Source organism: Scophthalmus maximus, chromosome 12 (assembly GCF_022379125.1).
Source record: "Scophthalmus maximus strain ysfricsl-2021 chromosome 12, ASM2237912v1, whole genome shotgun sequence".
Classification (NCBI taxonomy): Eukaryota; Metazoa; Chordata; class Actinopteri; order Pleuronectiformes; family Scophthalmidae; genus Scophthalmus; species Scophthalmus maximus.
In genome coordinates, this window is record NC_061526.1 from 2,230,171 (window position 1) to 2,257,074 (window position 26,904).

General features: G+C 41.9%; 2 protein-coding genes across 8 annotated transcripts in view; one reads left to right on the forward strand and one right to left on the reverse strand.

The window, feature by feature from the left end:
* The window catches only part of kcnip4a (potassium voltage-gated channel interacting protein 4a), a 117,762-nt gene extending 108,387 nt beyond the window's left edge, over positions 1-9,375 (forward strand). For all 7 annotated transcript variants that reach the window (XM_035647934.2, XM_035647943.2, XM_035647988.2 and 4 more), the window contains 6 exons: positions 4,341-4,410; positions 4,778-4,848; positions 5,453-5,560; positions 6,005-6,109; positions 6,221-6,283; positions 6,379-9,375. In XM_035647934.2, the coding sequence (XP_035503827.1) occupies positions 4,341-4,410; positions 4,778-4,848; positions 5,453-5,560; positions 6,005-6,109; positions 6,221-6,283; positions 6,379-6,426 (465 nt within the window). In that variant the 3' untranslated portion in view covers positions 6,427-9,375. The remainder of the gene's footprint in view (positions 1-4,340; positions 4,411-4,777; positions 4,849-5,452; positions 5,561-6,004; positions 6,110-6,220; positions 6,284-6,378) is intronic.
* Positions 9,376-10,843: 1,468 nt separating this feature from the next.
* Positions 10,844-26,752, reverse strand: sec24d (SEC24 homolog D, COPII coat complex component). The gene is made up of 23 exons (XM_035647898.2): positions 26,160-26,752; positions 25,028-25,236; positions 24,774-24,876; positions 24,090-24,226; positions 23,584-23,868; positions 23,373-23,494; positions 22,917-23,028; positions 22,482-22,609; positions 20,553-20,691; positions 20,265-20,380; positions 19,275-19,399; positions 17,380-17,571; positions 16,956-17,049; positions 16,018-16,134; positions 15,577-15,747; positions 14,819-14,915; positions 14,590-14,735; positions 14,372-14,510; positions 13,718-13,836; positions 13,375-13,554; positions 13,036-13,227; positions 12,489-12,578; positions 10,844-12,114 (listed from the first exon to the last, which is right to left on the reverse strand). Exons 2-23 carry the CDS (start codon positions 25,176-25,178, stop codon positions 11,974-11,976), a joined length of 3,096 nt encoding a protein of 1,031 aa, XP_035503791.2. The 5' UTR covers positions 25,179-25,236; positions 26,160-26,752; the 3' UTR covers positions 10,844-11,973.
* Positions 26,753-26,904: the final 152 nt, after the last annotated feature.

A 26,904-nucleotide genomic window follows, 5' to 3' on the forward strand; every position in this document is an offset into this window, starting at 1 on the left:
AGCTGGCATGGTTCCCACAATGACAAATCCGGCCCTTTGTCCTTCACGTCCAGGGTTTCGGATCAAATGCCTCTAATGCAGGTGGCAGGCTGAGGTAGTTTGTCCTGACAACAAACTTCACGAGTCACTTGCTTGTAGTGCAGGTGCTCAAAGTCTTAGATCAGCAATATGTCAAGCAGGGAGCAAAACAAGACCTCTTGCTCTGGATCTGGGTCTCAGGGTGGAGCCAAAGGAGCAAAGTTCAATCCATTGTTTAACAAGTTCCTTGACCCTTGACTACAGGGAATAACACTGTATTTATTTTCATGTCTGGCTAAATTGGCTGGGCTTTCACAGGGCGTTGCCTCGGGCATTAGATTAAGACCTCACAGTTTCTATCAGTGATGATGCCTCTATTCACAGGTTTATTAAATTCCCCGCACTGCTCATCGCTTCATGATTCTCGCAAAGGAGATTCACGTCTGGCTGGTTTCGCATTTCACAGATTGTATTTGTGATTTTATTTTCATGGATGAGCTAATTTTACAAGCGTGTCAAATGAATACAAATGCGTTTTCTGACCCCTCTCTCTGAGACTGGCACTGAGTAATGAGAAAAACGAAACATCATCCAAGGGCAAGTGGAAGACTACAGCTTCATTTGTCTTCATTGAACTGCATACCGCTTGTGTCTTTTATTGTGTCCGCTATTTAAGTTTTCATTTAGAAATGTATAAACAAATGTATAGATATATCAAAGTCCAAATGAAATGATAGAAAATCAATAACTTCATACCAGGGCTCCAGAGTGCAACCAAAAATCTGTAAAGTGCGAAAAATGTCCTTTTCCCAGCAGCATCCAGGGAACAATAATGCCACGGTCTGAGCCAATCAGAGGCAGAGAAGGGGCGGGCCTTTGCGGGTCTCTGATCCTGGTATTCTTCTTCGCTGAATGTTAGGACCTGGGAAAAATGGATCAGGCGTAGTTGGGGATGGGATTGGAAATACGGTATTTATTAACTGGCCCAGGGGCAAAATTCTGAAAGGGAGTAGAAACGATAAGCTCCGGTGTTATCGCTGCTGCCAGAGTTAGCAGTGTCGGAGCGGTGGATGTTTCCAAAAAGCTTTATATTTATGACCTGTGCAAGGAACAGTGTGTGACCGACACATTTTTGGCTTTTAATTTACTCTGATTGGGCCTTAAGGCAGTTATCAAATCAGTGTAAAAATGTCAAAACACCCTTTGTCGTCAATGTCACCATGACGCTGAAAGGAGAAGGTGAAATACAGTTACATGAATCGTGCCGTCAGTGTGAGACCCGGGTTCAACAATCACAAAATTGGGCTGACCTTTAATTTTCCTTCAGATTCGGGAGGACGAGTTTACAAGGTTAGAAGGAAAAGCTGACTTGGAACTTAGCCATTCAAATATTGCTGTCCCACTTAATCAGTATGTTATAAGGGTTGACAGCTGTTATTGCCCATCTGTGTACAAAGACACACACGTACACACACAGAGGCAGGCGTGGACAGACTCTACAAGTGAAGAGAAATGATCTGTAAAAAAATTAAAAAATAAGAGCCCTCATCATTTCACGAGCTTCATTACATGACATTTTCTTGTGCTGAGCTCAACAAAAGTCTGACTGCTGCCGGTCCATTCGCTGTGACATTACACAACGTAATTAACTAAACAAAATATTAACAAAGATGTGATTTGATTTTTCCCCCCCGGGTGCTGAACACCTCTGCAGTCTATGCTAGAGTATAATATTTGAAGTTGTTCATTTAACTGGGGGACGTAACTGATTAATTGGAACTTTTGGGAAATACACCGGTGTGTTGGGTGAGAAGATTGATATCGCTCTGACACTCGTTTTTGAAAAATGAAAAGCTTCAGCCAGGACGCGGTTTGTGTACCTGAGCAGCCAGCTGCGTTTCTGAGGAGTGTTTGAATCTCATTTGTTTAATCTGAGGTTTAGTGTTTATTAGTGAGCTATAGAGATGTGGACGAGCGAGTCTCTCCCCAGCACTTCTTTTCACTTTCCTCTATCGCCCTCACCAGGTCACAACTCTAACTTTATGAAACAATTAGGGATGAACCTAGTGACATTTCCATCGGACTCGGTTGAACTTTGTGTTCATTGCTAATTAGCCAGTGAGAGCATGAGGAGACTCTTAACTGCGATGGTGAGCCAGTCTAATTAACAAATGTTGGCGTGCTAAAAAGAAAAGCATCAGAGGGACAATGCATACTCACTAACTATACCCCAGCTAACTTTTTGATTGTAATAATACCCTTTCATAATGATGTCATTATGCCGTCATTTATTATGCTGAATAATTGAATCTGTGAAAGCTGTGGATCATGTTTTTAATGTTATTGGTTGCAAAAGTGAATGCATTAATACACTGTATGATGTACTTTTCTGACTTCATAGTTGGAAAAAAAAATATGAGTTCACCCTTTTCAGGGATTCATTTGCAGAAAGCTGTGGAAGAGGAAGTGACTGAAGCCTTGAACATGAATGCAGACATTTCCTACAGGTTTCCCAGCTTTTGTGGATTGCTTTCGCACTCTCTGTCTACTGTGTGTTTTACTACACCCTCTGATGCATCATTTCAACAATATTGTTCTGCACAGTTAGTACTGTATATTGCCTTCAGACTGGTGAACAAAAAAAAACAAGTCACAAAAGAAGGCAGACTGGTTGGTCAGGAAGATAATGACCCAGATCATGAGGAGAACAGAACCAGACTGGGGCTTCAAAGGATGGACGAGCAGGACAGAGGGTGAAAGGAAAAGCAAACCACTAGTGCAACGCGTTTGTGGAAAATTCTGCAACGTTGTTCGGATGAACTCTCTGAAGAGTAATTGATTTACATTGCAGAAAGAACATCGTGAGCTCAAGTTTTCTCCCTGCTACATCGTTCGAATCTATATGCTGGTGCATCCTGAACATCATCACAAACTACACAGACTTCATGTGATCGCTCGCCATGACATGTCGTCATTCTGTTACCCCTGCACTTCCCCAAAAATTATCATTCTCAAATGATCATTCTCACCCCGCAACATATGTAACTGCGCCTGTGAGGCAACAGAAGAACATTGTCAAGGGGACCCGTGCAGGCAAAACTTGCAGCGTCCTTTTACTGTAGCTTGAAACACAAGGCGGCTGTTTGAAGCGAGACGAGGTTCCATCTTTACTTTTCTCACACCTTCCGCTCCGTTTTCCCAAAGTTCTTCTTTGATTTCCTACAGCGGCGTCCGTCACACGTTTGCCTTCTGGTTTGGATATATGGGTTTTTTTTAAATTCAGGATCCGGCCTGTATCCTGTGTGCAGTGTTGCAGCCTCACGCCACGCAGAAGCTCAACGTTCAAATCGACCCGCCTTGACCACCACGCTGGTATGAGCAAGGTCATCCACCATGTCTTTGCATGGCACCTTTTCTTTGAAAAGACACGGGCCGTTGTCTTCGTGGAAGTGTTGCATAAGAGCATTCAGTCTGTTCCACCGAATGCTGCGAGGCAACCACAAGTGGGTGACTTTGAATGGCTGTGGACGCGATATATATTGAGGCTTGGGTGGTTTGCGGTTTGAATACCACCACACTGAGCACGAGTCGGAGTCTCAAAACAATTCAGTGCGATTCTTAATGATTCAGGTCAGATAAATATCAATGTTGTGTGAAGCATTTCTCAGGATTTATCCAGGAAACTTTATTCCACTTTCAACAAGTGAGAAACACTTTAAACCATTTTATGTTCAAAGAAAGACACATTATAGGGTAAACTGTTTACGCATTTCCAGGTTATAAAACCGAATTGAGTATTTTCTTTTCCCTTGGCAAATGCAAAATTAATAAAACATGAAAAATAGTTTTAGGCCTACGTGTGACTATAACAGTTGCGCAACAAAAGTGAAAGAAACCTGCACCACCGAGAATAGCGCCATCATTATGCATATTTAACTAAATCATTGCTCTGTACAGTTACTCTTGGAAATTTCAGCTAAGCACAGAGCAGCGTGTGGAATCCTCACACTGCTCAGTCGACCTCCACAGATTCACATCAGATTCACATCTCTTTAACTTGCAGCTACTTCTTTCCCCTCATATACGGATGTGCAAATATTGGCCATTGGACTGTTTGATATTTTAACTCCAGGCATCACGATGCCTCGTTCTACACTGAGATCTGTAACGCATATGCAGTGCCAGTTTGAAGTTTCACACTTGTGTAAGTTGTATATTCGACCATGATTGGCACATCCTGAACTCAGATGAGAGGCTTTAACATGGAGGGAAGTTTTAATAAAGATGCTGACTGACCTGTGCAATTCTGTTTCGTCTGGCAGGAATGCCCCAGTGGAGTCGTCAACGAAGAAACTTTCAAAGACATCTACTCACAGTTCTTCCCGCAAGGAGGTTTGTGCCCATTGCTTTGTCTCTGTCGCGTGCTGCCCGTTACATTCTGCTTCCTATCTCCTCTGTGCGCTGGACTGACACAGACTTTCACCCGTTTTTACAATTTATTTTACCCCTGAAGTCTGAAGTACCTAAAGTAGAAGTTCCATCAAAGAACATGCAGGGACGGTGGGACACAGGGAGAAAGCAGCATGTATTTATGAAGCCAGGGGTCTCTCACTGTTGGCTCTCATCACTATGTTTGTCTGAAGTTGTCCAGAAAAGTGACAAAAATGTCCTATGAACCAGTTTCCTTTTTGCTGTAGGTGTTATGGCAAAGTCATGTTGGAGTTTTGTTAACTTCATGTGTGTTTTTGTTCCCCAACAGATGCTTCCACATATGCACATTTCCTGTTCAATGCATTTGACACGGATCACAATGGCTCCATAAGTTTTGAGGTAGGTCGAAGTGTTATTTCATATTCTCTCTGTCAAACAAATGACTCTAACTATTTGACAAAGTATCGGGTATTAGGAGGCATGCGGGTTACCCCATTCCCAAAAGAGGCAAACTCTGTCCAGCAGTACAAACTCCACATCCAACTTAAGTTTCAGCGCTGCAAGCCCCTTAATACATTCCACTGGAGTCTTATGTAACAACCACAGTCATTTTAATTTAGCCCAAGCGAGTCGTCTTGAAATGCCGTCAACATGTGCTGAATATTCATGGGGGGCGTGTGTTTGCTTATACGGGCAGAAATCATCGGTGTCATTAACCAAAGCTTCAGTGGCTAATGTCTGTTCAAAAGCATGGAGATTATGAGACGGCTAATAATTTGTATAATTACGTATTTTAATTTATTTTGTCTGCACTCTTGCTGTTTCATCATTTGGCTGAAAAATGTTAAATTTCGTGCATTATGTGTCCATGGTGAATATTGTTGTCACTTACACTGATTTTGTTTGCTGCATAAACTTTAAAGTACTTTTAGGTTTTCAGAATGCAAGTTTTTAAATGTGTGTATCATATACAAACATCAGTGCCTCATGTTACTCACTGCAGGATTTTGTGATGGGCCTTTCTATCCTTTTGCGAGGCACGGTCCAGGAAAAGCTCAACTGGGCTTTCAACCTTTACGATATCAATAAAGACGGCTATATCACTAAAGAGGTACGTCTCTTCAAACGGAAGGCCATGAAACAAATATCCCACCTTATCCACATATTTATATTCAGACCTCATTTGAAGGCAGCATTTCGACACACAGCGGCAATGTTAACGTGCAGATTTTTTGGAAATATATGCATGATATAATTCTTAATTATGTATAGATGTATTAAGTGTTACGTTCACCGTCTTATCTTATGAGCCTTGAAAAAAATACCCGAGATCACCAAAGTCAGCAGCATTCATCCTCTGAGGATCATCAATAACTGCACAATATGTCATGGCAATCTATCAAATGGATGTTGTGATTTTTTTTCTTTTTTTTTCCAAAAAAAAAGAGATTGGGATACTTCAAAACCCCACCATGTATTGTAAAAACCCAAATTATCTGAATGAGGGGTTAAGTGAGGCGTATTGAATGAACTGACCCTTTCCCGTGTGTCCCAGGAAATGCTGGACATCATGAAGGCCATCTACGACATGATGGGAAAATGCACGTACCCTGTCCTCAAAGACGAGGCACCACGTCAGCACGTAGAAGTGTTCTTTCAGGCAAGTCCCCTGTCGGCAGCATTCGCAGTGCAGGGAACAGCATGTCTGCCACAGTAAGAATGCTTTAAAAGAAAAATGAGCCTTCATCCTTCTTGCCTCTGTCTCCAACAGAAGATGGATAAGAATAAGGACGGAGTCGTAACCATAGACGAGTTCATCGACTGCTGCCAAAATGTAAGCCGGATGCCCCGACACGTCTGCTCCCCACTGCTGCTGCTGCTGTCAACACTTCTGCATCTTCTCACTGCATTGTTTCTCTCTGTCTGCAGGATGAAAACATCATGAGATCAATGCACCTCTTTGAAAATGTTCTTTAACTTTTGGCTGATTGTGGAGGCGTCGGGAAAAGGACATCATCTTAGGCTTGGCCGGATAACTGACTGGGACTCTTACTGTGTACAGTGTGCTATGCAGACTTTTGAATATAGATACAATACTGGTCATTACTGTGGGCCACAGGTGGGAGGGGGCAATGTGGTGTGAACACTCTGGAATTATGCGCCTTTTTAACATTATATTAACTAAGTTAGACAATTGTATGAGCGAAAAAATGAATAGAAAGGACAAAAAAAATGCAACTATGGTTGAATTTTTCCAAAAAACTAACATACTTCAAGGTTTATTTCCACCATCTGTCTCTGTAGTGTCTTTCTATTTGCTGCACACCAGGTCCTGTAAACTGTGTTCGCCTTCCATCATCTAAAACCACCGGGAGTAGGAGATTTGCGATGAAAGGGTTCAGACAGGTTTTTCTTCTGTCTCTGTTGCAGCTGACTTGTTTCATGTACTGCCAAGTGGAATCACTGTGACTTTCTACAGTATCACAAAAACAAAAAATGAACAGGATACCTGAGGGGACTTCATATCCGTCTATGTTTTTACATTGCAGGCCGGCTCCCGATTCCAGTGCGCTCACCCCGGCTTGGTTTACCAGTGTGGTTTGTCTTTTTGCTCTTTGAAGGAAGCATTTAGAGAAAAAGTAAAACACACACACACACACACACACACACACACACACACTGTACCATTTTAAATTGTATATACTATAGGTGAAGCGATTTATGAGAACTCTATGAGAAACGATTCAACTTGGTTCATGTTTACTTGCCAACTAGAATGAGACACCACAAGGATATCGATGTCAAAACCTGACCATAATGCGGCTGGTTTGTCTACAGAAGCACACAGGTAGCTACATTTACCGCGGGTACACAACATTCGGCGTCATCTTCGTTAACGAAATAAAAGCTGCTTTCCGTGTATTTCATTTAACCCTATGTTATGTATATTATGTGCAAAGTTAATCATCTATCAGTATGTTGTGGAGTTTACACTCAGAGCAGTGTCGGAGGTTATTTATATGGTATTATGGTCGTTTTATAAAACAGTGTCAGTTGTACAGTATTAAAATGAAAACTCGCTCTCAGCTGAATTTCCGGACTTAATATGTGTTCGTGTAATTCACTGTTTTTAATAAGAGAGGGCAGTGGGGTGAGGTTGTTGGTACAAACTTTGTATTATACAATTTTTGTGGGGGTTGTAAGCTCATATGTTCCCTGCTGTTTCCCTTTCCCTCGTCCTGTGGCCTCAACTCCACGTGCCCACATCCGTTCAGCCTGTTTGGGGTCTGCTGTCTTTGATTAAAGCATCGATTAGCCCCAACCGTGAGCAAACACACAGCACGCTGGGTAGAAGCCACACTCACTGACTGCGTCTCGCTCATTGGAAACTACTGGATGACTGACAGAAGTGTCTGAACATTGTGTAAGTAAGTTACTGAATGTTTCAGCTTTTTTTTTTTGAGGGGTGGTGGGGGTGTTGGATATAGGAAGTATCCATCGAAGACGCCGCAAATCTGACTTATACTTGATAATCGGTTTATATGTTGTGAATATTTCGATGCATTTGACAGTTTATCATGTTGTTTGTTTCCATTCAGTGTTATTACAGAATATCACAACACTGGTTTACTGGAAATTGCAGTCACAAACCCCAAATATATAGATATCTATATCTATCTACAGATATAGATATCTATTTCTATCGATATATATATATATATATATATATCCTCAGTGAGGCATGTTGGTCATTCAATAATTTAGTGAAGTTGTATTCTTTTTACTCATGTTACTGGGGATGATGTGTATATTTCCATAACGAAAAAACAAACATCAAACCTGACTTATTTGTTTTTGTACCTGTGTTTGTGAGCCTTGCTGTTTGTAAAACTATGTTCATGTTTGGTTGACAACTTGGTTTTTATCGTCAGTATGTTTATGAAAAAGAAACTATAGAATTAGGGAAAACAAGTCCCCCATGACAACTTAGTTTTGAACATCCCAGCGGATGCAGAGACTATTTTCTGAAAATATGAAGTCATTTTTATGTTCCTTCTGTAAATAATTATCCAAAGCATCAGAGTCGCTGATCTCTCATAAGAATGAAAAAATAAAATGGCCACCACACAAAAAGTGTTATCTTTGAGGGAGAATATTTTATAGGACTGTGACGGTCTATACACAATATTGGTTTTCATCAAACCAATACTGCAATGCACAATGAACCAAATGTTTTCATATGAATGGGCAAAGTAAAACATATGTTATACTATACATCACAATACTACTCTTATCCAGCCACTGTTTTCCCTTAGCTGTACATTTCATAAAATAGTGTATGTTGAATTAGTTTAAAATGATTTCCATCATGAGATTTCTGTTTCTGACTAGATTCAGACATTTTTTTTAATCAAATTAAATTTGTGAAGTTAAAAGTATCTATGAAGATAAAAATCATTATCCAGCGAAAGCAAGGCATGTTGAGGATGAAAAAGGCTTAATGCTTAATTGTGTCTGAAGAACAGTCATCTGACGCCCCCTCATGGTCACAAGAAGATAACACAATCGGCAAAATCCTTTTTTCAACCTGGACTGGATTAAAGAACAGACAAAACAATAAATTCTAGATCTACAGAAGTGTTATGTATGTTTGCTGAATTAAAAATTAAAGCGTAAAAGGGGCAAAGCAAATATCCATTTTATCTTTAACAAAGTATTTTATGTAGATACAAAAAAATATTTTCTTAATATGTACAAAAATGGACTTAAATTTGAACTCCAAGGCTATTGCAGTATTCTTAAAACAAGACAAGATACACTGGAACTTATAAAAATACTGTAATGTATCTGTAATGCTAATATAAATGTAACAGAACTGAATGTGAATGCTTGCAGTGCTTGCTTAAGTAAAGATATGAATCTCAATCCATTTCTTTTAATTTCTTTATTTGTCTTCAAGCTGCAGATTAAAATGAAAAGGCTGTATGTGAAGATAATGCAAACAGTGCCTGAAACCTTATAAGAACAAACACCCTTTTTTTTTTCTTTAAAAAAACAACAACTACATATACTGTCCTGTTTAACTCAATCAGGCAGTGGCTGCGTCAAGGGGGGGGGGCTACGGCCACCCCGATACAGTTGCAGTTGCATAATATGCTTCTCTTAAAGGACACCTTCTTTAAATCAGGGGAGCAGAGTTAAAAACCAAGCAGGAGACATAACTCAATGAAGCTGAATGAACAGTCTGCTGCTCCCAAGTCCCTCTCCTCGCCAGCTGCTCGGGCTCTCCAACCCTGCTGGATCTGGGGGGAGGACAGACCATGGAGCAACTAGTGTGTTCTCAGCTGGATTAACTACCCCAGTCCCAGCTCAAGCTTCTTCTGGCCTGCGTCCGTTGTCTTTCCCTGGACGGCATGATGACCAACTGCCGACCCAGCCAGGCCAGGGTGAAACCGCGTTGGCCGACACCGGATGCTGCGTGTAGTCACTGATGGCTGTTGGGGGAACAGCTCCATTGTGTGTCCTCCTCAGCTGCATGGTTCCCTCTTTAAATAATGGGACCATTAGATTAAAAAAAATCAATCTGTTCTTTAAGTGAAAACTTTTTTGACTCATAAAACCAAGTGAGGGAGTGACGATCCTAGTTATTATTTCTTCAGTTCAATGCAAAAAGGAAAGTCACCTGATTTGGCAAAGAAGTTGGTACAAAATGTTTGATGCATTGTTGACACGACACATTACACCTTGTTAAAATATGTATCTTTTTAAATTGTGCTTTGCTGCCTTGTGTTGGGAAAAAGGGGTTCCTGAAGCAGTTGTGGAGCCATTTGCCTATTTGCATGCTAACTCCACTAGGGGGAGGCAGAGGTCATGAAAAGATGTTAACAGTTAAGGTTTTTATGCAAGTTGCTGATTTAGTTGCTTGGTGTTTGAGTTGTGTTTCGTACAGGTGTTAATGGTTGATATTGGCGTTTAGCTGAGCTTCTCCCCATTTTGGTGCATATGCTGTGTGGCCATATTGCTTCATCTTTAGCATAAATATTAGATTTATTTCACCTGGTCAAAATTTGGTCCCCAATTGTCATCGTTCATGTTTTTTTTTCTTTTGTCTTGTCGTTATTTTTAGGTTTCTCAGAAAACTTTCTTGCTTCTAACCCATAGATATACATTTATGTTGTAACCCCACTCATTCTGTCATTTTAGATTCATTTGTCGAGTTTTAATACTAATCAACCAGGAGAGTTTTGGACTCTATGCCACCATCTTGCAGCGCCTACCCGACTCTCACAGAAACACATTCATATATATTTAATGTTATTTATCTCCTTGGATGATTAAATTGTGTTTGCCAACAAACTGTAGGTGTTAAAGTAAAAAAAGTTGGTGGCAACAGTTAAGACTCAAAGATTTAATTAGACAAAAGGTTTGTTTATGTTTTGGAATAAGTGTACATGATGCACCAATCTTAACAATAGTAAAGGGATTGAAATTACCTGAGATACGTTTGCATATAACCAAATACTGCTGATTGAAATCAGCCATAGTCATCGAGGACATATACATTTTAACATATTTCACAACTACATCAAATTAAGGCAGATAGTTATATATTGAAAAACAAGTTGTGCATTTCATGTACAAAAAGACCTTGTAGGCCACACACACACAAGATGGTACAATATTTATCAAATGAAGAATATGTATTACACAGAAACATTTGTTTCTATAAAAACAAGCAAGGCAATACAGTATGATGCTGTCACTGTACCGCAACTCATGGCTGAAATGTTGCATGCTATCATGAAAGACAATTTTTTCAGATTATAGTTGCTAGTGTAAAAAGACTAAATTTGGGGAGTTGAACTGTGAGCTGAAGTCTGATTGTCAGAAGTTTACTCTGAAAGTGCAACATAAATAATGTTTAATGTGACAGTTTGACGGAAAAGCTTTCGACATTTGGTCCCTGTCACTACTTCGCTTTAATGCCTCCCTGCAAAGTGAACATTTACAGTATGGCCCACAAATAAGCCCTTGTCATATCCAGAGCCTGTAAATCTACATAGTGAAATGAAAAATGCTTTTTTGTTTTTTATTTATTTAAAAACACAGTGGAGATATATGCTGTATTCCTGATTCCAGTGGGCTTCATGCCAAAATGCATGTCAGCCACAGGCACTGATGTTATTCCAGTCTCCACTGTCCATCACGCAAAGAATCTGTGCGGGGAATTGCTGGATGTGTTGTCCAGTTCATTCCGACAGATTCACTCGGAAGCTCCTCAAGTGACAAGTCGTTATTTGAGGATCATACTGTGTGTGTGTGTTCACTCAAAGGCATGAGGGAAAGGCAGCTGTGGACACTGGAAGTTGAGTCTCCTGGGTCCTTGTTCCCTCTCCTGTCTTGTTATATTTAAAAATGGAACCACGTGAGACTGACCCTCTGAGATTTGAGCATGGTCCATTAGATCTCCGTGTCTGTCCCGGGCCAGTCTGGAGGGCAACGCTGAGGACCGAGTGTTTGAAGTTAAGTGAGCAGCTGCCTGATCTCTCGGTAAACGTAGCAGAGGAAGTCCATGTAGGAGGAACCGCCGTGCATACTTTTGTCCTCCACCAGGCTCTGACGGAACAAAATCTCTGGCTTGTCCCTCTGCCGCACGACGACGAGCTGAGTGGAGCAGAGAGAAGTTCTGGTTAAAATGCTCTCGTAAATCTGTACATCAAAATGTTTGCTGCAATGTTGACACGACAAACAACACCTGGTTAAAATATGTATTTTCTAAATTGTGCTTTGCAGCCTTGTGGAAAAGGTTTCCTGAAGCAGTTGTGGGACGAATTGTGCATTTGCTTACTAACTCCACTAGGGAGAGGCAGAGGTCAGGAAAAGCTGCATGGCAGTTCTCTTATAACAATTCTCCTCAAACAAAGTGTTTTGTAATGAGTATTGAAATCTTTAACTGTAAGAGAACAAAGTTGTGTTTTAAGCAGTATAATGACTTTTGGTCAACATTGTGTTGTAACGACTGGGTTTACACATCTTACCTTCATGGAGTTTGGCCTCTTTTCAAGCAGGACACCGATGATGGACCGGACCTTCACTGACAGTGGGTTGTCCAGCTTTGGCAGCACACACTGAAAAACACAATTTCAAAATTAACGTAGTGGTCAGTGTCACGGGTTCATTACCTTTATTTCACTTTGAAAATTGATACGTCACAATCACAAATTTGAGAATGGGAAAGCCTTGATGTAAAAAAGAGAAAATTTCACACTTTCTTTGAAACACTGGTACAGACCACATGAAGAAGCATTTTCTGAGTTTTGGCTTGAAAATAAATCTTTCTTTCAACTTAGTTTACATTTTTCAGTAACACATTAGAGGTTAAACTTGTGAAGCTGTTCTTCTTTTTGGATAAATGAAATAACGCTTATCAAAATATGTTCTGATTGTGATATTTTCCTACCAACTCAGCTTCCAGACATTCTCTCACTATACTTTAATACCTCCAGGCTTCACAGAAGAAAATAAATGTCTGTTTCACGTGGTTCAGAAATATGTTGATCTCAGTGCGATTTGATGAATTCTCACCACATGTTCCTGCAGGTGGGCGAGCGATGGCAGGTTGAACATACTCTGGACTAGGTCGGGTGGGCTCGCTTGGCCCAGCCACAGAAACATGGAGTGGCCGTTCTCCAGCAGGAACATGCCGGAGTCTGCAAGAGACTCCTCTGAACAGCGCACCGGAGCGGGCAGAGCATCGCTGTTAAGGTCCATGTTGTGCTAAAAACAAACACACACACAAAAAAACCCCATTTGATATTAGATATCTTAGGATTACAATCATACTTTAACTCCTCCAACTCAGTGGGAGACACTTGTATGAGTGGTCTTATCTCAGCAGTGCTAACTGAAAATTGTCCCCCTCACCAGTGGCATGAGGCGTGGGTAGAGCAGCAACTGTGTGTCCTCCACCCCCATGGCCATGACCGAGAGCCTCTGATGGGCTCGGTCATCTGTGGCGAGCTCCGTGCTGCCCACCAAGGGGGCAGTTTTCATCAAGCTGTTGATGTAGACTGGGAACACCTTCATGGTTTTAGGCAGGATCAGCTTAATATGGATTCATGCAGGGGAAAAGAATGTTGCCGTTACTTTCGGAGAGATGTATTTATGAAATTACAGGCACACGGCTCCCAAATCCTTCGTGTCGGTGTCCTTTAAAAGCAGGGCCTGATTTTGATAGTTTGCGTTGCAGACGCTGTTCGTAACTGACCTGGCTGGCGACGGACTGGCTGGCGCAGTTCTTCCTGTAACAGGCCAACATGTGGGCCGTCTGGTTGACCAGGATATCCCTCACGTTCTTTAGAGGCTGGTTCAATATGGCACGGTAAGCTGAGTGGGCATGAAAATAAAAAATTAGAAGACTGGAGAGGAGATCATGGGCCTAACCGGCAGATAAGAAAAAGGAATAAACAAAAAAGGCTTTTAAAAAGAAATCATGCCAAAAAAAAAAGAGATGAGGAGTAGCTGGACCAGTGAAAGCAGTTAGCTGAAGGTCAGTGATACAACAGTTTAAGTTTCATGATATTCAATGCCTTATCTGTTCTTAATGTTAAACATGTGTTCCTTACTCTCACAGCTCATTCTTCTTCTACTCATGAGTCCCTGAGCGTATGAAGACTATCAAATTCAACAAAGGTCAGGGTGACACTGCAGGACATCAGCAGGCTCTGTATGCAGTACATTACGATGGCCAAATAACGAGAGACGACTATAAAGGACGGTTCCCTCCTTAAAATAATGGACTGTTCATAGCCCATTAGGTAAAAATTCTGCTTTATGCAGCAGTGTATCAATCTGTTCATTGAGTGCGGGAGAGACAGTCTTAGTTAATTTCTCTCCAGCTACATGTAAGAAGGACAGTCACCTGATTTGGCAAAGAAGTTGATGAGTGAGTCGGTCTCGCAGTTCTTGTACAGCTCTGACAACTGCGAGCTGCAGTTCAGACTCATGTTGTGGATACGCAGGCGACGCTGGCCACTGGTGGTGGTGTACAGCAAGGCACACTGGGAAAAGAGGCGCAAACATAAGTTAGAACCAGACTTTGGGAATTTAACTTCATTTACATTTTTAAGAGGTACATACCTGCATGAATGCCCCAGACTCCTCACTGAGCGTGTCGTCGTGCTTGAACTCAACCGTCAGAGCCTTGTCGCAGTCCACAGCTGCCATCTCGATGTCTGTGGTGTTGTTCATATGGATGGCGCCGAAGAAGTCTGTGGCTCTGAAGCCTAGAGACGAACACACTGGGAGGTCACCTCCTATAACTTGTCCGGTTTCACACCAACATGGAAAATCTTGCGCTATTCCTCACCTGTGCTGGTACGAACACGCATGATGGCATCAAATCCAATGCTCTTCTGCACGTCTTTCCTTAGGTCTCTCAGGAAATGCTCCCCATCTGTCTCCACCTGACAAGAGGAAGAAGTGCATTAGCGTGAGCAGCACGTGTGTTCAAACTCTAACCAGCAGATGGCAGTATAGTCAATATTCGGTCTCTAATGCCAAAGGACAAGCATGACCACTGGGCTTCATAAATGTACCTCAGCACAAGTAATTCATCTCATGCAAAGAAATATATTTGAAAGAAATGTCAGTTTGGGCAAAAGTAAGAAAAAGAAATGAACATTTAAAGACAAGATTGAGTTTTCATGGAGTGTTAAATTGCTGTAGCTATTAGTTTTATGTCTAATGCCTACATTGTAGTGCTATTTATGAAGTATTTCAGTGTAGGTTTAGCCTATGTGTGTTCAACGGTTTAGCGTGTGGTGTGTTTTTAGTCTGGAGCATTAGTCCCATGCGTGTTGCAGTTCTACATTAGACTGTGGGTACTGTACCAAAGTTGTATGTTTAGTTAACGTTATTATGTGAACACAGTAAAATTTTATTAAGCTACAAATGGCTTTGCCCATTTTTTAAATTATCTCTTCATGGTAATTACAAGACATAAAAACTGAAACGATGGTGTGTTTTTTTCACATTGTACTGTATCTTGCATGCATCTCCTTGCAACCTACTCTGTATTTTTAAGTAGTTTTCACTAAAAAGGGTATTGCCTCCCAAATGTTGTACCTGAAAGTTGTTGTACTTGTAGACGGAGCCTCCGGTGTGCGCGGGCACATCAGCCATGGTCGCCAAGTCGACGTACTGGCTGGGGAAGAGGAAGAGATCGACGCAGCATCCCTGTGCCACACAGTCCTTCGACAGCTGCTCGTACACTCCCTTCTGAGGCAGGAACAGGATCTATGGAAGAAAAACAACGACGCACATTTGAACTGGATTCAGCAGTCAGCAGTCCCCTAAGTTTAAATTTAACAATTTGAAATACTAATGTTTAATAAATGCTGAATTTCTAGGAAGTCCTTTTTTTGTCTTCATAAGTTATAAAAAAAACTCCTTCTGGACTCAATCTACTTGCTTCCTGCAAGTAGATTGAGTCCAGGCTTACCCCCTTTGTTTACTTAATCAACAACTGCCAGCAGTCAAATCCATTCTAGACAACAGCCAACTCACTTTCTCTTTCTCTGTGTTGACCAGCTTTTTATCATCCCTGTTCTTCAGTTTGCCGGGAGCTTCGGCGGTGGGCAGGGACGAGTGGAAGATGAAGATCTTTCCACTACATTCTGCAGCCTGGAGGGGGACAGAATGACAGGAAAAAATATTTTTAAAATAACTCTGAGGTCAAACCAAGGTATGTAATGTGTTCCTGACGTGTTGTTTGTAGCATTACAGTTGGTCAGAGGGGGCAACAAGGATCAAATTATCCTCAAAAATAATGATCTCTATGTACAGAGCACTTCCCTGTGTTGCCAGATAAACTGAGACAAGAAAAGATTCAGATGTGAGCAATACTCATGAAAATATGAACAGCAACAGGCATGAAAAAATAAACAGTTTGCTGTTGTGTGATCTAACAACTGTTTCCAATTAAAAGCTGTGTGTGAAGTTCTCCTTAACTCTGCGCCAAAACACTGACCTCATATCTCTCAAAATTTATTGGACTTTATAAGTAAACACAAACATATCGGGGGGGAGGAAAGAAACGCGTTGCTTCGCTGAGTTGATATGCTGAGCGAGTTTAGATGACAGTGGCAAAGTTGGCATGAGCAACACATCTGAATTATTTTTGACAAACTGAAGCAATCTTATGTGGGTGGTTGCGATGTTTACAATTAAATTGGTTGGACTTTTTAGGGGAAAAAACATTGTGTATTTTGGCATTTGTATGTTTTATGGGAAGCCAGGAGTATAGAAAAAAAAAAAAATTTGAAGAGACACTGCTGCTGCTTAATGTTGCTTGTCAAATATAAAGCTTCCCACAGACCTGATTTTTTTTTTTTAAACGTTTTACTTTATATCTAAACCTACTGCAGCCGCACACAGTTCAAGGTGGTTGCTTTCAGCCCCTAATCTTCCACTTCACGTTGACAGATGTCACCCTTGTGGCTGACCTTAAATGCCTCGACGCCGGCCTGGATGACCGGAGCAAAGACCGTTTCACTCTCATTGGTGTCTGCAAACATGTCAGGGATCTGGTCCAGGAGGCTGCAGACAAAGGCACAGGGTTATGGTCAGCTCAGGTTGTCCCACAACCAGTGAAGGTGCAGTAAGACTCATCACTGTATATTCTTGTACCAAAGACACTGTGTTCCATTGACCTCGCTGCCTTTTTGAATACTTTTTACTTGATATCAAGTAAAAACCTCCATATCGTTACTTCATGGTTGCTCATTAAATATTAGACAGAAGCCATGTTAATCTCTATGCAAAATGAAGCAGTCGCCCATCAACAGATATAAAAACAAACTCCAGAAAAGTCTTGGGGTTAACATGCCCTGTTCTCTACATGAAAACTAACAATGAGCTGCATCTTACTTGTAGATAACAGCCCTCGACTCCTGGTAGTCGACGAGGAAGCCATCCAGCAGTGGGACGAACATCTCAGCCGTGTCTGACACCACCATCATCTGGGGCTGGGCCAGCGCGCTCTTCACGTTGTAGAAGTGGAGGACCTTGTTGTAGGTGACAAAGCCGACCTTGATCGCCGAGCTCTCCGCACCTTCCACTCTGGTAAGGGGGAGACAAGCACCTGTGAACTCCAGGGTGTTTCTACTACGTCATTTGAAACCTTAATTCAAACTGTGCAGAGTGTAAAATCAATTTTGTGCAAAGATGTCAAAGCTGTGTTTGAGGAATCCACTGTTATCCCGTTTTCACTGCTGAGATCCATTTGCGTGTGAGCCATATTTCTACTACCATAATTACTTTTACTAAAATAATATGATGAAATGGGCACTTTGTGGATGCAAAAGAAAACATGAGACAAGAATCTGGTTTCCACATGACTTTCAAGAACCATTTCACCCATTAAAAAGTCCATTTCCCATCCATGGCAAATCGTCAAGTATAAACATCCTTCCAGGATTCAAAAGAAAGAACATCCAATATGGCCTTGTTTATTAATGTTTGTGTGTGTGCGCGCGTGTGTCTATGTTACAAAATCCAAGCAATTTTCAGGTAGCTCAGGAGAACAATTCAATTACACCCATTTACCTTGGTGCCATGCCTGCTGTTTTCTTTTGCTCTTTCTCTGCTTCTCTCACTATTACAACTTGCTATAGATTATCTATACGGGAAAAAACAAACACGTTTGGCTTTAGTAGATAGGTGCTACTGAAAAAAAAACTCCCTGACATTTACCAGAACACTCAGGATTTGGCTATGGAACTGGTAGCTGCACTGAACCAAAGCCATACATCAAAACCCTTCACTATCATAGTAATTTAAAAGCATTCTTCACTGACACTGCCAACTGCAGTTTGTCAGTCCCTCTTCTTAAATCATGCAGACACACTAAGGAACATGTCATGTGGCTTAGAGCAGAAGGTATGCCACTGGTTAACTGTGATCCCACTCCTATGTTAACATTAGTCATGGGTGCTGTTGGGAATTACAGATTCAGGTTTTATTCTACCCTTTCTAAGACCGAACGGGGATTAGAAATAACATCATGCAGAGAAAAAAAAATGTCACTGCCTTCCTTGGTCTACATCTGCATTTAGTTAAACCAGACCCGGGCTGTGTTTTGAGTGAATACTGCAGAATTATAAGAACCTTATAAAAATGCAGTGTGTCATATTAATTTACGGCCTGTAAAAACAAAAAACTAAAAACATTCAAACACAGCTGAAGGAGGTTAAAATAATGATGTCATGGCATCAGACGAATATGGAAATATTGTTCCTGGTGCTAACGCAGCAAAGGGAGGAAAGAGTAACCAGGTGGAGTGAATCATCGTCTCCCGACATGATAAATCCAAAAACTCTTTTCGAAACAATGGTTAGTGCCAGAGTCGTCTGCACAACAAATGTTTTTGCTTGGTTTCTATTTCAGATGCCTGCGCTATATTTTTCCATTCTTGGCAGTCTCTGCGCCCTCCTTGACCGATACCGACCATCTGCAAAACGTCACGCAAGAAAGTTAAGCCTGATGAGATCAAATAGTTGGCGTGATGTTCAGGTCTTGAGGGATGTCCTATTCTGGCAAGACATACGTTGGATGTGAGCAGCATTTAGTTTTCTAAACAGATTCTGGTACCTTTTGATGAGGATTTGGTCAATGTGGAAAAGTGGAAGTTCTGCAAAAAACCCTGAATTTCTTCTTGTGGGCTCAACAAGTATATAGCACTTATAGTATCATATTCCTACCTGTACTGTGTTTGTGTGTGTGTGAGTGAGTGAGTGTCTGTGATTTTCTGAGGTATTGTGTACCTTGGCAGCTTCTCCAGCACAGTCTTCAGCTCATCACATATCAGTCTGACCAGGCCACTTTTAATGTTGCTATAGGACACGTCAATCATAAAGATGTAGGCGGGAGGATTCGGAGGCTTGTTGTTCTGTAGGAAAAGAAGGTGGCAGGTGAAATTAATTTGTTGCTTTATTTTAGAAATATATTTCCAGGCTATCTGGACTTGACAAGCATAAAACATTTTATCTCAAAATGAAATGAGGAAAAACAATGTTCCTTGGGCAAACTTCAGTTATTCACGAACTAAGAAATGATTCCTCTTATCTGTCCTGTATTCTGTATTTTTTTTTTTTTGTCATAGCTTATCACCAGAGAGCCCAAAACCTGCAGTCTACCTGGACTTAAAGGATCTCTGCCAACATAAGTTTCTGTTATTAGTTCCCAGAGTGACAGAGAAGTTTCCAGTTGGGCTTGCTCACAACTTTGGGCACTAATGAGGAGACCATGGCAGGTATGAATTCTTGAATGGAGGTCAACGGAGTGTGTGTAAGGAGGTCAGTAAGACACTGTTATGTTTCCGCAGTTACGATCCCTAAAAAGACACTCACCTTGTCAGTTTTTGTTTAATCGCTGGCCCGCAGAGTGTTTATAAGTCATAATAAACGGAGCAAAAAGTAGGCCAGCGGAGTGACTCAGCTCTGCCAATGCACTCTGACCGTCTAATGTTGTTCTCAACAGCCGCAGCCTCCATGGGGACAGTTTATTGGCATCACTTAATTTTTTTCTTTAAGTGTTAACAATAGAACTGAGCTGCCTTCATAAAAATCTGTGAAGCTGCAAATCTCCTGCACCGTATTAGACAGACCTCTGTGAGAAATCTTTGATATTTATCTGCTCAAACGTTACGGCGAGCAAACGATTCCCTGGATGTAGGTTTTCATCTCTCTATCCTCCCTAGTCTCTATTGATCAATTAAATGCACCCTGCATAATGTGTTTCGAGTTGTCCTGTACCTTGCAGTAGTCCAGGGTGGCTACGAACTCATAGGATCCCAAAGACAGCTCTGGCCGCTCGTAGAAGTCCACCCTGCGGCCCATGTGGTCAAGATGTTGGAAAAAGAAGACTGGCACTAGGGTAAGACAAAGAAATTAAGTTGAATGTAAAGCTGTGCATGATAAGACAGAATTGTTTACCTTTTTTTTTTCTTCTTGTTATTTGGATTAAATACATAACTTGATTTTCCTTGTGCTTAAAATGATTTAAGATGAAATATATATATTGTTTTATGCACAGTACAGTACCTTCATTGACACAGTTGCAGAAGCAGCACTGGTAGCGACGACCGCCATCAATGAATTGCATGTAGGGACACATGTAGGCCTTGCATCGATTGCAGCGGATGGGGCCGGTCTCACCGTGGTTCACAACATATAGAGGAGTCTACACAGACACACACACAAAATACATTGCAGTCAACTGTTCCCAAATGAGTTTACATGAAATAAATAATGTTCCTCAGGATGTAATTGATGACTGAACTACACAAAAGCACATCGTTTGTAAAACGCTGCTGTTGTCTACGTTCTTGGTGACGCTTCCCATGTTTTCAGCAAGGCAACATTTACCGTACATGGGCCGTACTAAATTCTGCTCTCAAGCATCAGTGATTCCATGGCACCTGAACAGTACACATTGCTCTTTCATATACAGAACACTTGTCTCTCAAGTTGTTTATTATATACGACAGCACTGTCACTAAGTACCATTTACCAGCCGTACACTATGTAACACTTTTAAGTCCCCTGCGTGCTTTGACACAAAATAAATTGAAAATGTTTGCTTCCATGAACGCAGACAACTATAATAATAGACCTGTCATGATAACTAGTTTTTGTCAGACTATATATTAACCCAGAAATGATTTTGTTGAACGATATTATTGTCATTTTTTTGCAACTGAATTGTGAGCTTTTAGTAAAGGCCTATTGGTTGTCTTCTACGTGATTTGTGTTGCTCGCTGCTGAGAATTTTTCTTTTCTAAAAGCAGATGATAATGGCAGTTAGTGAGCTGCGCTTGCGACACAGAGCAGAAAAGAGGATTGAAGCAGCGTGACTGGCTATGTCAACAAACACGCATGTAATCACAAAGGCGGTTATCGAGGTCAAAAGAAATGATCGAGTTCATGTTCATGTATCGCACGATAAGTCGATAACATTTATCGAGGCCTACAATAAAACACATCAAGGGTTCAAGGGTTCAAGGCAGCAAGTAGGTTTATTATTAGACTGAGGGCTGAAAGGTGGAGAGAAAAGTGTTTACAGTCGTGGTTCTCTCACTTTTGCTGGCATGTCTCTGCTTTAGAAGCTGAAAAATCTTCTCAAATCGAATTTGATCAACTATTCATAACGGGGAAGGTAAAAAAAAAGTTGAACTTTACTGACACAAAAATCAGCACAATAGCATATCTCTCTCTCTGCAGTGGCTCTGTGCGTCCCCCAGAGGGGCCGGCCCCTCTGGTTGAGAACCACAACTGTATCGTTGGGCTGTATACCCAGTGCAATAACCAAAGTATGCTGGATGAGTAAACAATGAATTTAAAATTCAAGCACAACACGGCCCCTTTGAGTTGTTTATACTTATGATTTAGTTTTTACTGTTTTGTTATATTTCTGGTGGGAATATGCTCCATGCCGCACTGAGCGCTATCAAAGCACCAAAAAGTGCAATACTCTTGCGTTTGATTGCTTTTGTATAAACCCACTTTCTCCTCCAGTGGTTCCCTGCCGATCTGACATTAGCTAATTAGCCAGATGAGAGAAAGCTAACATTGCCTAAAAAGGCCAAGTAGTTGCTGGGACAAGGCGAGTGGGGGGGGGGGGGGGGGGGGGGGGGGGGTATCTAAGAAAGGATTCTTGGACCACACATGATCCAAGAGGAGGTCATTAACTGGACAAAATAACATTTTTTTTAGAACTATGACACATCTTTCAAAGAATTACATTTAGAAGATTCTCCCAAAACAAGGCTGAGCGCCTGAGACACTGGCATATATCAGCGGGTATTACTCCATGCAAGAGTTGGGCATGTTTTAGGGTTGTTGTTTTTTTATCTGTGTTTCTCTCTTTTTTTGACTGATATTAATGCGTGATTATGTATCGCTGATATAATTGAACATTTAGATCGGGGAAACTACTTTCAAGTTATATATATAAAAAAAAACACAACTTACCTCATTCTTTGGCAAACTGGCAAAGGGTTTAATGATGCAAGCCAGGGGCACTTGGCACTGTTTGGCCAGATCGGCGGTGCAGGGTAGAGTGTAGGTGGTGCAGCGGATGAACCGAGGACTGGCATTGCCTGGCATTAGCAAAAAGAAGGTGAAATCATGACAGAGCAGACTAAGCAGAACATGCTAGTTTGCTTTCATGTAGTTCTGCATGTTGAAATTATCATGATAATAAATAGTCAATATTAATAAACCTCAAGGAAATATGTATATTTTAAGTACAAAAAAAGCCTATAACTTACAAAGTGTATTCCACAAACAACATTAAAAGCACTGAACTTGATATGCTAAACTTTTAACAAAAACACACCCTTTAGGTTGACACATTAGACACATAGAAATTATTATTATTAGGTATTAATTGTTATTTTGGGTTACCTTGGTCCTGCACTGTGAAGTCCGTGGTGACCAGAGGTGGAACCTGTCCCCTGATGTTTGTGCTGAAGACTTGTCCTCCTTGGTTTGTTTGGTCATCCTGAATGATTTGGGTCTAAAATAGACAAGTTATGCATTACAGTCCAATCTGACAGAATTGTTCGTTAAAAAACATAATACGTAATTGATGCAGACGTTTGATCATATGAGCAAATGTGATGAAAACATCGTCACCAACCACTTTTCTGTTAACAAAGATCTTTTGCTTCATCGTTTTTCCATAAGCCAATATATACTTGGTAAATAATTGTTGAAAATACCCAGTAATGTTGAGTACATGGCTTTGTCACACACCTTTTGAGGAATTAATAAGCCGCTGGTTTAGGGCAGAAAATTTGGTATGACGTGGGGTATGTCGGTATATGAAGGAGGTCCGAGGAGGATTAGTTGTCAACTCACTATGCTTGGGATAGAGTCAAGGTCCAGTTTCTTCTGCTGTGGGCCAGCCATGGAAGCTGGAGCTCCAGGGAAGGCCCCTGGCATGCCTGGCTGGGGCCCAGCCATGTGCCCCCCGAACTGACCTGTACATTGAATGGGTATTTGTTGGCTGTAGTGTAAAATATAAACTGTGATGGAAGCTTTGTTTTGTTGTTTGCAGAGTCTGATTTACCAGCTTGCTGTGGGTATCCTGGTGGACCAGCAGCTCCAAGACCAGGCTGCTGGAAACCTCCGGGGCCCTGAGGAGGTGGCCCGCCGAATGGGCTAACCATGCCTGCCATGCTTACAGGGGGGGACTGTGGTGGAGACATCTGGGGGGACATTTGATGGGATAGATGGAGTGACTGCGTGCCTGGAGGCATCTGTGGCTGGCCCATTGCTGGTGGAGGAGGTCCCTGGAAACGCTGCTGGGCTACAGAGCTTGTTGGTGGAGGAGGGCCCTGCATCGGCCCTGCAGCTACACCACGAAGAGAGTGGTAATGAAGTATCAATCATAGAACTGTTTTTCTGATCTGTTTTTGTTTTGTTTACAATTACAGGATATCTAATAATTTAGACCCTGAGGCACCAGTTGTTGGGCCATTGACAGATAATATCGAAAGCCATCAATGTTTCACCAAACAGTGAATATGTTTGTTTTTAAGTATGCCACACCCTGCTAGTTATAAGCAAACTTACCATAGCCACCCAAGTTCATAGCACTCATCTGATTGGTGAGCTGCTGTGCTGCAGGCGGGCCAGGAGAGGCCATGCTGTTGTACAGGGAATGTGGAGGTTGTCCATAAGCAGCACCTACAGCTGGTGGAGCAGGGTACCTGAGGAGTATAAGAAACATGAGTATATATACACTATATACACTCATATTGATAGTATCTTATGCTTTCAGCTGCTTATAACACAATGACCAGCACTTGTGCCTGTAATCTTTGCTGTTACGACTATTTTAGCAGTGAGCAGATGATTTAAATGTCTGTTGTAGTACATCATCACTAAATGTCTGTACTGTTTAGGGAAGCTGTGGCTCAGGAGGTAGAGTCAGTCGTCCGCATGCGGTTGTGTCCTCGGGCGAGACGCTTAACCCTAAATTGCCTCTGACGGCCCTTATGACAGTGTTTGAATGTGACAGAAAAAGCGCGGTAAACAGAAGCGCTGTATGAATGTGTTTGATTGTGACTTTGAGTTTTGAGTGGTCAATAAGACTAGAAAAGCACTTTATAAATATAGTCCATTTACCATTCAAGCAGCTGGGAAATTTGAACTAACAATTGATCAATACTTCCTTTTCTCATTCTTAACCTATTTGTGTTTATTTCAGTGATAATGAGCCGTTCCAAGTGGTACCTTTTGGGTGAAAATTGTTACCTTTGTGAGTGAGCGCCATTCTGCTGGACATTTGGACTGTAGGAACTGCCCGCTGGAGGCGGAGGCATGCCGGCAGCAGAGGAAACTGTCGATTTCATCATACCTGAAGTGAGTAGATGACAACATCGTTCCAGCATAATTCACCACAACTGAAAGGCACACTCTCCGGTGGCAAGAGCAGACCTGTTAAATGAAGGCCTGAGAAGCACGTAATATGACAAAGCGATCCACGTACGAGGGCGGACGTTATTTACCTGTTGGTGGAGCGGCGAATGCCTGAGGTGGTCCCCCATAGTGCCCATAGGGGGGCTGCGCGGGGCCACTCCCAAATCCACCTTGGTAGCCCCCCATCCCTGGCTGGGCCTGGGAGTACGGGGGCGCAGCGACGTAACCCTGTTGACTCATTTCGACGGAACGGCGGTTACTTTCTTCTCATTCCAAGGTGAATGAGTTTTGTGACAACCTGTGGAGTTGAAAAGATAACGTTAAAAAAACAACAAACATTAAAAAGAGATCTTGTTCATATTGGGGTAGTTTGAATCAGGTACTCATAACTGTACTTATGGAAATAATCTAATACATTAACATGCCAAAATAGGCAACTGGTATTTGACCTCATGCAATCATGAACACTGGTGCAACGTGAGACCTTTGGTGTTGCTCACTGAGAGATAAGGTGCTCATATCTGTTCCACAATCTTCAGCATGAGTTGCCGTTTCTGTTACGCTGTCAGCCTTTAAAAAACACATTTTACTTCTCTAAGTTGGTGTTTTTTTCTTCTTCCTCCCAGTTGTCATTTAGGACGCAGCACAAAATGAGAAGTGGACTTGTTCTTTTCTTTTTCTTTCACTTTGGCACAGCTGGGTCGACAAAAACTCCAAAGACACCCCGTTTATTACTACTATGCAATAAATCAGTTGAACACATTTGACCCAGACAAAATACAGAAAGAGAAAAAAAAGAAAAGAATTGGCCGTGGTGATGTGCTCAGTTGTAATAGTTTAAACTCGATCGTCCACTTCCGAGATCTGCCACGTCAAAGACCGTTATGACGGCTACAAGCCTGAGCATCCCTGCCTCCTTTTCTTTTTTTTGTCCTCAGGTCACACGCAGCTGACAAACACACGTATTAATGACACATGTTGCTCATGACGTGTAGCCTAATATCGCATGGAGAGAGCGCGGTGACGTGACAGCCGCCGATTAGCACACCTATTGACAGAAAACCTCATGCTAGCTACGCGGACATCACGACAAACTTTTTTTTCTTCTTCCACCAGAGGCGAATAATTTCCCCCCCTCCCATGGAGATGAAGAATTGTACCATTAATTGTAAAAACATGTGCACTGGCTACGGGTGTAAATACTGTCGCGGTGGTATTTACCTGAATATTGGGCAAAGTCCTCTCCTCTGCGTGTCGCCCTCAGTGGAAGCAGAGTGCCACGTCAAACTCCAACACCGCGCCGGTCGCTACGTTACGAGCGAAGAGCGAACCGGTGTCGAGACGAGCAGAAATACAGAGTTTCCGGTTGTAGATTTCAAAATAAATCCCCGTAGGGGGAATGAACCGCCTTAAACGCTGTCCAATGAGGGGGGAAACAATATCTGCTTTTAAATGTGTATTTCTTGTCACAGCTTCGAAAGTTATTTGACATTCTATACGGCAACGTGTTTTGTTCAAAACATCACATTATGCTTTTACTGTGAAGAACAGATAGCTGAATTCCTGGTTTGCGCCTGTCTGTTTTCAGCCCACTTGACGGGGGTTTGCGCTGTGACCGACGCATGCGTGAAGCAGAGGGATCCCATACACGTCAGCACGGGGTATGTGAACCTGCGTGGTCCCTGCGATCAGTCGCGGCAGCGCCTCATCTGAAGTTTGAGGGGGGAAATTATAAATGTGACATGTGAAGACAATAAAACGCCACGCAGTTTGGGATTCAGCTGTGTATCAGCTGAACAAATATTGTGCAATTTCGTTCAGGTTATTGCCGGGTGTGGTCTCGTCTCCTGTCGTGGCGGACGTCCCTGCGTGAGATCAAACCAGCCACCAAAGGCATGGATCTATCAATCAAATGATCAGAGGATGCTTGACACGGCTTTGCCTCCCGTACCCAATTAGAATTAAG